The sequence below is a fragment of the Artemia sp. Qi Xiang Cuo genome, chromosome 10 (genome assembly GCF_049724085.1).
Source record: "Artemia sp. Qi Xiang Cuo chromosome 10, ASM4972408v1, whole genome shotgun sequence".
In the NCBI taxonomy this organism is placed as follows: domain Eukaryota; kingdom Metazoa; phylum Arthropoda; class Branchiopoda; order Anostraca; family Artemiidae; genus Artemia; species Artemia sp. Qi Xiang Cuo.
Window position 1 is genome coordinate 4,970,577 of NC_142803.1, and position 12,491 is coordinate 4,983,067.

General features: G+C 36.6%; 1 protein-coding gene across 3 annotated transcripts in view; it reads right to left on the reverse strand.

Annotated features, from left to right (window-relative positions):
* Positions 1–12,491, reverse strand: part of coro (protein coronin) — a 201,588-nt gene that overhangs the window by 65,151 nt on the left and 123,946 nt on the right. For all 3 annotated transcript variants that reach the window (XM_089095230.1, XM_089095232.1, XM_089095229.1), the window contains one exon: positions 11,551–11,729. In XM_089095230.1, the coding sequence (XP_088951356.1) occupies positions 11,551–11,729 (179 nt within the window). The remainder of the gene's footprint in view (positions 1–11,550; positions 11,730–12,491) is intronic.

Consider the following 12,491-nt stretch of genomic DNA (forward strand, 5'->3'; position numbering starts at 1 on the left):
ATTTAGTTACCCTTAAATTGCGGGGAATCGGTGAGCGGGTCCCGACGCTTCCCTTGTTCCTAGTACTATGTGATTCAATGGACTTCGGCTGTTTTTGTGTGAAAGTGATGACTGAAAAGCTGGCACTCAACCCAGTTCTGAACTTTTTCAGCAGATCACTCCCTGAAGGGGTGAAATTCGATCAGATTGTGAAAAGCGCAGTAAACTATTTCGACCACGATACAATCATACAAGCTAAAAAGACCCTTCACAGCGAGTTGGACATTCAAAGCCTGATGGTTTCGTATGCCAAAGATGAGGACAACATTACTTATATGTGCAAGTCGCTAGTCTCTGCGGCAAAGCTAAATATCCCGATCCCGAAATGTGTGATATTTATTCCGTGTGAAGTACCTGCCATCGGCGAGGCAGTTCACGCTACAGTGGTGTCCAAAGTAAACGAACTCTCCAGAAAATTGGATGGATTTATGCTAAATACTAGCCGCTCTACAGTCAGCCTGCCAGATAAATTTCAATAGTCCCGAACCGCACCCCCGAGGCCGCTTTACTCTGTGATACTAAAAGAGCCTCCAACAGACTTAAAATACCCAAGCGAACGCAAAGCATTTATCGACAAACTGTGCCCATGTCCAGACGGCGATATAACCAAGTTACGCCGCTCTAATACCGAGTGGAAACTCGTGGTTCGTTCAAAGCAAACCAAAAAATATAAAAGCGTTCAAAGCAAACGTTCAAAGATAGTGGATGCAGCTAAACGTGCAAAACCGTCGCTCAACATCTCCCTCAAGGAGCCTGCTATTTTAGCTGCGATCAAGCGAGTGCCGGAGGATCTAGACGAACAGTCTCTTAAACAGCTAATCCCCAAGTGTAATGAAACCCTACAATATGGCAAGTCTCGAACATTTAAAGTCTACTTTCCGAGACGAAATGACCTCGATACCTTTCTCAAAGTTTCAGTGAAAATCGGATATGAACGCCTCCCAGCTGAAGAGTTCGTGTTCTTACCTCGGCGCTGCTTTAATTGCCACGCAATCGGTCACCTAGCCGCAGATTGTAAGAACAGTTCATTATGTTCCAAATGCTGCTCCGCCGATCACAAAATCTACGTCCGATACCCCGTGTCAGAAGGCAGCCTTTTGCGTTGGTTGCAAGAAGCAGGGTCACACTTGCTATAGAGTGAAGTGCCCAAAAAACAGTAAACCCTCGAACTATTGACCTTGTCACTATCTATTCTGTCGTGGATTATACAAGTTTTTTTATTAATAAATTTTCGATTCTGGAAAGGCTGCGTTCTGAGTTTACTGTGATTTATCTCCAGGAACATTTTTTCATTGAACATGATCCGAACGTACTTTAGTTTCTGGATATGACAACTTATCGTGCACCCGCTAGACAGCTGAACAATAGTGGTCGACCCTCGGGTGGACTTATTACGTTTGTGAAATCAGCTCTCCGTTCTAGTATCTTCGAAGCAAATGATTATTATCTAGCTGTGAGAGTGGGTTGTTCTGTGTGTATTACTGTGTATCTTCCCACAGACCACAATAATGACCATTATGAGCGTAAATTTGCGCTATCTTGTGAAACACTGGGTTCATGTATAGACAAAATTCGACACTTAGGTTTACCTTGCATTATAGCCGATGACTTTAATTGTAATCTGTCAGACCCGAATTCTCAAGCTTCACCACGTACAACACTGGTTAAGGGCTTATTTAGGGATTTCTCGTGTGTTTTAGATAAATCGTCGGATTTTACGTATGTTCACACGTCCTCGCGAACTTCCAACCTGGAACATGTTGTAGTATCGTCAGATCTGCGAGCGGATATGGTAAAGGTTGTGTTTGATTATCAGTTTTCTGATCATCTTCCCATAACTTGCTCTGTCGGTATGCCATCTTCTGGTCACCAAACCACACCTCTTGCTCCTTCAGCACCTCGACACCGTCGTAACTGGTCGAAAATTGATCAAGCCTTATTCATCGAGTCGGTAGATTCAGTCCTGAACAAAATCAGCGTCTCATTTCATCTCCTTCAGAAGTCACTCCAGTTACCTCAAAAAGAGGTTTTGATTTGTCTAGATATATATTGCGCAGAAATTTGCCATGCTCTCTGCTTCGCAGAAAAAAAAGCTGTTCCTTTGCAACAAATTCGAAAAGGAATCATTCCCGGGTGGTTGTCAAAGCCAGATCTCGTCATTTCATGTAGTCAAGCAAAATTTTGGTTTTCAGTATGGAAAGAGTGTGGACGTCCGAATATGGGTCTTGTGAACAGCATACGGATTTTCACGAAGCGAAAGTTTTCTAAGGCCCTGGCTCGGTATCGGAAAAATCTAGGCAATCATTATTGTGCCCGTGCCAAACAAGATAAAAATATGATCTTCAAGTTTGTCTCTCGTTCTGCAAAAATTCTTCTTCACCATCCCCAGCCGACATCCCTGAAGAAGAATGGTATGCCCATTACGAATCGGAGTTCTCAGCTCCTGACCCCTCCATCAAACAATCTTTCGAGGCTGCCTTAGATCAGTTTCTATCTTCTCACCCCGATGAAGATTTTATCCTCACTACCCGTTCTTTTGAAGATGCCATGTATAGACTCAAATGGAAAGGCTCATCGGGCATTGACAAAGTCAGTGCGATTCACTTGAAACACGGAGGTAAGCTTCTCGCGGCACATCTCTCTCTCTGCTTATGCAGATGATTTTCTCTCAAGGGATTGTTCCTGCCTCTTTCTGCATCGAAGATCTGACTTCCATTTCTAAAAAGGGAAAATCTGAAACTCAATGTACAGCATTCCGTCCGATAACTGTAGCTACGTCAATGTGTAAGCTCTTCGAGTTGCTGTTTATATAGGAAATCGAAAAAGTATTCTACATTCCTCCACATCAGATTGGCTTCAAGCGAGGACCTGCATGTTCTAATGCTTTAACAGTCAGTTTTAATGTCATGATAGAAGCAGAGTCTTGTGGAGAAAGCCTTTGTTTGATAAGACACAACGTTACACGTGCATTCGACTCTCTAATCCATGCTGCGATGCTTCTGAAGGCCGGTAAACGTGGGTTGAATCTAGCTGTCATTCGTTCTCTCGGGAATCTGTATTCTAGATTACGGATCCGACTGAAGCTACCTCCTGACAAGGGTTTGACCCCGATTCCGCGCACCCGACTAGTTCCAGTCAAGAAAGGAGCGCGTCAAGGAGCAGTCACCTCTCCTGACCTTTTCAATAACTGTGTCCTTGATGCACAAGATCAATGTCCATCTTCGCTGATTCTGTCATCTGCTAACTTGTCTTTGGTATGTTACGCGGACGACATCCTTAATCTTAGCCGAAACCTTCAGCGTACAATTGATATCTTCAAAATCCTTGAAGCCAAATATCTTAAAGTTGGACTTCAGTTCAACTCTTCAAAATCGGAAATCATCCTATTCGATTTGAAAACTGATTTTTGTGCTCCTACCACTGCCCCTGGTTCTAGCTCTGTCCAGCCAGTGGAACACCTCATTTATCTAGGTTTACCCAAAGGTTCGTCTATCCGTCACACCCGAAAACTTCTCCTCGAACAGCTTAAGCGACGAATTTCAGCGTTTTACGCTTCGGTTGCATCGTGCCAACTCCAATTCAACCGGCTGCTTCTAGCAAGCTTGTATAACGCCATCACTCTTCCTCACATTTTATATGCCACTCCCTTCTGGAAACTTCTCACAAAAACTGACCAGAATATAATCAGAGCAATGTATTTTCGTTTTGCGAAGTATTTGCTTTGTCCACGTCCGTGGTATAGGAATTCGCATTTAATTGAAAATTTTAAAGTCGCAGACCCTGACGTCGCCATCGCTAGACGAATAGCGAAGCATAATAGAAAAATACGCCGAAATCTACACGAATGGTCCCATCTGCTCATTCAGTGAATCAGTGATTCGTTTTCTATGTTGGTTCAGTTTGTTATAGTCTGTGTTTTCTTTTTTTTAAGTGCTCCGTCTTGTTGTATTATTTGACGAGTTTTTCAATAAATAAATGAATAAATAAAAAATAAATATACTCTGGGGATATATATGGTTCTTATAGAAGGGATACTCGTATAAACTTTGGAGAGGGCTCATTTGATTGAAAATAGAAAGTTCTAGTTCAATTTTAAAGAGTCAAAAGAGACCGAAGCTTAATTAGTCCCCCCACACCCTTTTTCCCCAATCCCATCCGATAAAAATTTTGATGTAGCAATTTTGTTAAAAATAGTTTAAACATCAGATAATAAGAACTCAGAGGTTGACAAACCCATTTTTTCACTTTTTGATCACCATTTCACCAGTTTGATACTTTGATGAATATTTGATTTTTTTAAAACGTTTGATTATGAAATAAGGAATTTTAAAAAACTTGAAATTTTTGCAACCAAAAACGAACAAAAATTAATTAAAAAAAAAAAATTTCCGAAAAATAAGTTTTCAAAAAAAAGTAAAGGCCATTTTAAACTTAAGCTCAGCAGATACAAATACCTTTTAAAATTCAAACTCAAAACGACCAGAAATTAATACTAAAGAATAGATGAAACCCTAAACGAACAGAAATTAAATAAACAATCATAGTAAAAACATACAATAAGTAATAATATAAATGAATGAATAGATCTTAAAGCGAGTAATGCTTAGATTGAATATGAAAATATAGCTTAAAACGAAAAAAAATATTTTCCTATTTTAAGTATAAATGAAGCTTAAAACGAACAAAATTAAATAAACAATCAATGCAAACAAACATACAAAAGATATTAATGGAAATTAATAAATAAATCTTAAAACGAATGAAACTTAAAATTTAATATGCAAATCAAGCTTGAAACGAACAAAAATCACTACAAACAAGAGTTTGGGTATGACCTCCTTCTCTCACTGTAAAAGTCTAAAACCTATTGCGTCATTGGCGCTTTACTGAAAACTATATGAGTCTTGAACTGTCTAGGAAAGTATAAACAACATCAAATTGAATATTTAATGTATAACTTACAACCAAAATTTAAACCTTTTTTCTCATTTGCTGGACATTAAAATTCTCCAACATTCTCCAAAACGACCCAACGGCGTAAACCGTAAAGTAAACTTTGTAGCAGGATTCTTTTGTGATTTGGGGTAAATGCTATTAGGGAAGGGTGAATATTACGTTTTCAATAGGATTCCCGTTTTTCTGTAGATATACTGTGTTCTTTTGTCCGTAGACAGACATCGAATTCCATAGATCTACGGAATAGTCCGTAGAAGTAAATACTATTTCTGCCTCGCCCTTTATATTTCTGCCAAGCTTTCCTCGACTTTTTAGCTTAAAATACAAAGAAAGAGTTTCATTGGAAAGATAGATGGTTTTGTTTGACGTTTGAAACACTAAGCGTCAAAAAGTTGACAAAGAAACTGTCTAGTCTCACGGGTAAATTATTTTCTACGGACGATTTTTGTGCTGTAACCAATAAAGAGGACAGACAGACAAAAATGAATTAGCAAAACATTTAAGAAAAACAGAAAACAAGAAACAGATATTTAGGGCAGGGACGTCAATTCACACAGATTTAGGCAGGGGATAGAAAACATATTTTTCAATATTTAGACGCAAATTTTACTGTTTTTGTTTTAATGAAAAGACTAACATAAGGGTTTTTTTCAATGAAAACAACCTCCCAAGCCCAAAAAAGAATGTATTTTTCAAACCTAGGATGGGGGAAGAAAAGGATAAAATAAAGGAAAACAGAAAAACAAAGACAGATATTTGGCAAAAAAGGCAAAATAGTCATTAAAAAGGCACCTGTAGAGAAAGAGAAAGATAGAGGAAGAAATTAACAAAAAAAGGAATGGGATAGCAAGCATGAGAGTTTAAGCAAACAAAGACATATATTGAAAATTTTCGTACAATTTCAACGTTCGAATTGCTTCAATTAATTGCTAAGGGGACCACAGTCACTTCCACACAGTTGGGGATTTTAAAATAAAAATTAATTAGTTTGACATAACACAACAAAAAAATATATCTCAAAATCAATTTTCTTTATTTTTTACCACTTGGTAAAGGCTTCTGAATGTGTGGCCGAAATGTTAAGATTTTTCATTATTTATTTTTTTTTTTTTTTTTTTTTTGTATGTTTTTCGTCCACTGTCTTGTTTAAAACATTACAATAGTTGTTTTTTATTTTTATTTGTTTAAACTTGTAAATAAAAAGGCAGCGTGTCCAAAAAAAATATTTACGCATAGCCTACGGGTGGCAAAAGACCAATTCTATTTTACTGTTTTGAATTTACCAAAAAGAGATGGTAATATAATTACGCAACAAAAGTTTTTAGAAAATTGTAATTTAAACAGATTAATTTAAACAGATTCATACCAAAATCGTTGCAATTCAAGCATTTTAAGTGTCCCTTTTACAAGATTAATTGAGACATAAACGTTTACAATAGCAGACATCCCGGTCTTACGCTTTAACGAGTTTTTGGATTTTTATTGAAATATGAGTTTTCTTTTGCATAGCGATTATTTTTTTCTATTTTTATTTTTTAGGCTAGTCTCTTTTTTTCTCTCTTTTATTATTATTTTTTTTTTTATAAAGGCTTCTGGATGTGAAGCCTAAATACTGGGATTTTTATTGTTATTTAAATTTGCTCTTTTTTTTGTCCACTGTCGTATTGAAAACATGACTCTCATTTTGCTATGTTTTCATTTGTTTAAATTTGTAATTGGAAAGGCAGAATGACCTAAGAAATTATTTAAGGTCAGTGACAAACACCAAAAAAGAGAGGAGTATTAGGGCTCGACGGTACAGGGTATGTTAATTTCAGGTATCAGAATATCGATACTTTCAAGATTTAAAGTTAGTAAGTAGTAAGTAGACTTTCAAGAAATATCAACATTTTCAATATCCAGCGATTTATATTTTGTTTAGCCAATTAGTGGACTTATAATCTGAGAAATTAATATTATAGATGATAATAAATATTAAAATTAATGATAATTGATAATTAATAATAATTAATATTACAGATCTTAATACTTTAAAATTTTATCCTGCAAAAAATTGTACCAAATCAGGAGACAATGGTATTCAAACAGTTCGTGGTAACTAACTGTAAGCAAGGAGCGACCCGACTCAGTAGTAACCGAAACTCTAAACCTGATACATCAAAAGAATCAGATCTTAATTCTGATTTCAAATATATAAGTGTCATCAAATTTAGTCCAACCCATCAAAAGTTACGCGCCTGAGAAAATGTGCCCGATTTTCGAAAAAAAAGGGAAAACACCCCCTAAAAGTTTTAGAACCTTAATAAAAATCACACCATCAGATTCAGAGTATCAGAGAACCATATTGTAGAGGTTTCAAGCTCCTATCTGCAACAATGTGGAATTTTGTAATTTTTGCCAGAAGAAAGATAACGGATGAGTGTGTATTTGTTTGTTTTTTTTTCCTTCAGGGGTGATCATATCGACCCAGTGGTCCTAGAATATCGTGGGAGGGCTCATTCAAACAGAAATTAAAAGTTCTAGTGCCCTTTTTAAGTGACCGAAAAGATAGGAGGGCAACTGGGCCCCCTCCCACACTCATTTTTTCCCAAAGTTACCCGATCAAAATTTTGAGATAGCCCTTTTTGTTCAGCATGGTCGAAAATATAATAACTAAGTCTTTTAGGATAACTTAATCACCCAAAGACCCCGGGGGGAGGGCTGAAAGTTATGAACTTTACCCAATGTTTACATATAGTATTGGTCATTCGGAAGTATACAGACGTTTTTAGGTGGGATTTTTTCTGGTAGTGGGCGGGGGGTCGGGGGTTGTGTGGGAGGATCTTTCCATGGAGGAGGTTTTCAGTGGGGAAGGGACATAGCTATGAAGGGGGCACCGGATTTCCCAGCATTATTTAAAAAACGATCAGAAATTCAATAAAAAAAAGGTTTTCAACTGAAAGTAAGGAGCAACACCAAAACTTAAATGAACAGAAATTATTACGTACATGATTGGGTTCACCCCCTAGTCAATACCTCACTCTTTAAGCCAGAGATTTTTTAGTACTTTCATAAGAGCTATTTATTCTAATTAACGGCCTTTGTGATTAAGAGGTCATTTTTAAAGAATTGGAACAAAGTTTGAACTTTAGCCTAAAGAGCGAGGTATTGACTAGGGGGCGAGCTCCCTAATATACGTACTAAAAATATATGAATATAGAAGTTCGTTATGTATGTTAATTTGAAAGTTACGTATATTTATTACTAATAAAACGTTCGTAAATCAAATTAAACAACTTTCGAGAAAGCCATTTAACCAATTAAAAGTAAAATTGATATGCAAATTTTGTTGTAATTATTGATCTACGGTGAGCCAAAATCAAAACCTGCATTAATTCAAAAACGTTCAAAAATTAAATTTAAAAAACAAGTTTTTTTTAACTGAAACTAAGGAGCGACATTAAAACTTAAAAGTAACAGAAAATATACCGTATTTGAAAGGGGCTGTCCCCTCCTCAACGTCTCGCTCTTTACGCTAAAGTTTGACTCTTTCTCACAACTCTTTTTTTAAACAATAAAAGACTTTAGCGTAAAGAGCGAGACGTTGAGGAGGGGACAGCCCCTTTCAAATACAGAATAATTTCTGTTACTTTTAAGTTTTAATGTCGCTCCTTAGTTTCAGTTAAAATAAAAAAAAAACTTTTTATATAATATGATTCAAGATCTGTAAATCAGAATTGTGTTTCAAAAGATCAGAATGGAATCAGAATCAAGAAAGTTTTTTGGGATTCTTTAAGGCGTTCTACAATATTATGGAGCTCTTTGTAAAAAACTAATAATGTTACATCATTTACTCAAATAAACCGGGTACTTGAACTCTCTCATAAAAGATAATCAAATTTGTATGCAGCGATTTGCTTAGAACGGTACGGCTTAATTTATCCACCTAATTACGAAATCAACACTTTCACTTGATAATATTCCTTTTTTGTGCTAATTTTCCTTTATTATCGGACTTCAAGTTTCTGACTTGCGATTTAGTTTCAATTGTGTATTTTATTATCGAACAGTTCGTGGTAACGAACAGTAAATAAGGAGCGACTCGGCACAATGATAATCAAAATTCTAAAAAACGGAATTTTATTACCAATAGATATATCAGAAGACTCGTCTTATTATGTTGATTTCCAATATATTTATAAGTATATAATTTCAAATAATATATGGATATAATTCAAATACGATTCAATTAATTTCAGTCTTACCCATTAAAGGTTACGGGCCTGAGAAAATTTGCCTGATTTTCAAAAAAAGGAGAAAACATCCCCAAGAGTCATAGAATCTTAATAAAAATTACTCCATCAGATTCAGCATATCATAAAAATTACCGTAGAGGTGTCAAGTTCCTATCTGCAAAAATGTGGAATTTAGTATTTTTTGCCAGAAGAAAGATCATGGATGTTTTTTTTCAGGTGTGATCGTATCGACCCAGTGGTCCTAGAATATCACAAGAGGGCTCATTCTAACAGAAATTAAAAGTTCTAGTGCCCGTTTTAAGAGATCAAAAACTATAGGCTCCCTGCTCCTCCCCTTTTTTCCCAAAAACGTCCGATCAAAATTTTGAGGTAGCCATTTTCTTCAACATGGTTGAAAGACCCAATAACTATGCCTTTAGGTATAACATGACCTCTTAACAGCCCCAGGGGAAAGGTCCTTAAGGTATAAAATTTTGCCCATTGTTTACGCATAGTATTTGTTATTGGGATATATGCATACATTTTCAGGTAAAGGGGGGAGGGAGGGGAATTTCTGCTGGGTTTTTTTTCCAGGGGGATTTTTCCATGAAGAGAGAAGTTTCCAGGGAGTGAACTTATCAGGGGAAATTATACACTGGAGGAATTTGCCTTGCTTTCTCTTTTCCATCTCAATTTTATGCGTGGAGTTGAGAAGAGTAATTCTCCTGGGTAAATTTTCACCAGGATTGAATTGTCTAGAGGATATTTTCGTGGGGAGAGTATTTCTCCGTGGAGGCGGGGCCAGATTTCCTGGGATTATTAAAAAAGATCAGAAATTAAATACAAAAACAGGTTTTTTCAACTGAAAGTAAGGAGCAACATTAAAACTTAAAACGAACAATAATTATTACGTATATGAAGAGGGTTGCCCCCTCCTCAGCACCTCGCTCTTTATGCTAAAATTTGAATTTTGTCCGAATTCTTTAAGAATGACTCCTGAAACACAAGCGCCGTTTAATTAGAACAATCAGACGCTTTCTTAAAAGGACTAAAAAAATGTTAGCGTATAGAGTGAGGTGTTGAGGAGGGTAACCCCCTTCATATATGTAATAATTTCTGTTTGTTTTAAGTTTTAATATTGCTCCTTACTTTCAGTTGAAGAAAATTGTTTTTTTTTATTTAATTAGTTTTTAGGCCTGAAACTTGGTCACAGTAAATGATTAAAGTACCAAACAGAGTGAGAATGAGAATGACTTTTTGAAATAATTTAGTGGAAACTTACACACCGTACGGATCTTAAAAAAAATTAGGAAAAAATGGGAATTAAATTTTAATGAAAAAGACTTCCAAATGTGGTTGTACAGTTTTCGGTGGCAGTGGACACTCAACATGAAAAAAAAATAACTCGTGTGAAAAATTAGCCGAAATAAGCTAAAAACCTGTAGCCCCAGCTTAAAATATAGCAGGCGCCATCCTAGGCAGCACAATAGCGCTGCCTAGGTAAAGAACAATGTCGGCACAATATATATTTTATTTCTTTGGTTTTAGAACATGGGCACTTCATATAAAACAAATTGTCATAAAAACTTCAAAAAGGGTTCATTTGATTGGAAATTGAGAGGGTCAATGCCCTTTTTGAGGGTCGATAGAGATTGGAGGTCAAATAGCCCCCCCCCCCCACACACACACACACACACATCATTTTCCCAAACACATCCAATCAAAATTTTGATATGCCCATTTTTTTCAGCGTAGTTGAAAGGTCCGAAAATTATGTCTTTGAGGAGGACAACCCCCCCACAGCCCTCAGGGCAAGGTTTGTAAGTTATGCTCTTGAGGCATTTAAGGTTTGTATAGGAAGGGTGGTTGTATAAACTTTGGAGGGGGTTCATTGGATTGGTAATCAAAAGTCCTAGTACCCTTTGTTAGAGTCCTAGAGTGTTAGAGTCCTAGTCTAACACTTTGTTAAAGTCCTAGAGTGTTTGAGTCCTAATAGCCTTTGTTAGAGTCAAAGTGGTGGGAGGGCAGCTACCACCCCACCCCTCCCCTGTTTTTTAATGTGTGTAATATGTTTGTTATTGTCCATTAAATATGTTGGTGTTTGTTATATTTTCTTGTACTTTGTAGTATCTGTCTTTATCATGGGTAATAAACAAATGATGATGCTGATGATGATATACAGATAGGTCTGATGGGGAAAACGTGTTTTCATTTTGATCTCCGTGGTACTTAAAAAAAGCCTATTTCTTAGATTTATTTTCTTAGGCGTTGAGAAAAGACAGAGAGACGTAGAAACGTAGTACGTTTCTACGCAGAAACAACGAGAAACGAAAAATCAAACCTCTTCCACCTCTCCAGTTCTAGGATTAACTATCCGCAATTTTTTATCCTTGCATGAGGTGAGAAGATGAGAACCGTTCCATGACCAACACACTGAATACAAAGTGTCTGGGTGACAGTCAATGACTATAGTTGGCTCTCCTCTCCCAACGTTCCAAATCACCACGTTATTTTCACCACCTGAAAAGGATTGGTTTTTCATTTACAATTTTTTCTACATTATTTTCAGATATCAATATGTTTTTTCACAACCTGACAAACGATATTTTATCATAAATCACCATCATGACGCTTTCAGACATGAATATGTTTTCATATGTTGTTTTTCTTACTAATATCTTATTTTCACAACTTAGCAAACATTAATTTTATCATAAATCTCCATCATGAGATTTTAAGAGGTTATTTTTACCACCTGAAAAAGATCTGTTTTTCATTTATAATTTTTCATAAGATCTTAAAACATCAATATGTTATTTTCACAGCCTAACAAATACTATTTTATCACCTTGGTGACGTTTTTGACATCATGGGGTTATTTTCAAATACCACGACACAGTAGCGTAGGAAGGGGGTGCGGGGGGGGGTGAGGACCGCCCCGGGTCCCAGTCCTGGAGGGGTGACAAAAATTGGTATAAAAGGACTTATGATTGATTAGGGTCCACCGTGCAAAAAGTAGGGTGGTATAGTAGCAAGGCTACATGGCAGTTTGGATAACCTAGAAAAATTTGTTGGCAGATTTTGCCTAAAAATACCAGTACTTCCGTAGTCCCTGAATTTTTGGGGATTTCCCCAAAAATCTGTTTTCTCAAAAACAAATCGGTTCCCCAAAAATCCCCATTCGTTCAGGTAATTTATCACTAGTCACAATCCACCCCTAGTAACTCACTTTCACTTAACTTGACATAGATTTCCATGCCAAGGCATGGAATGAACACTACT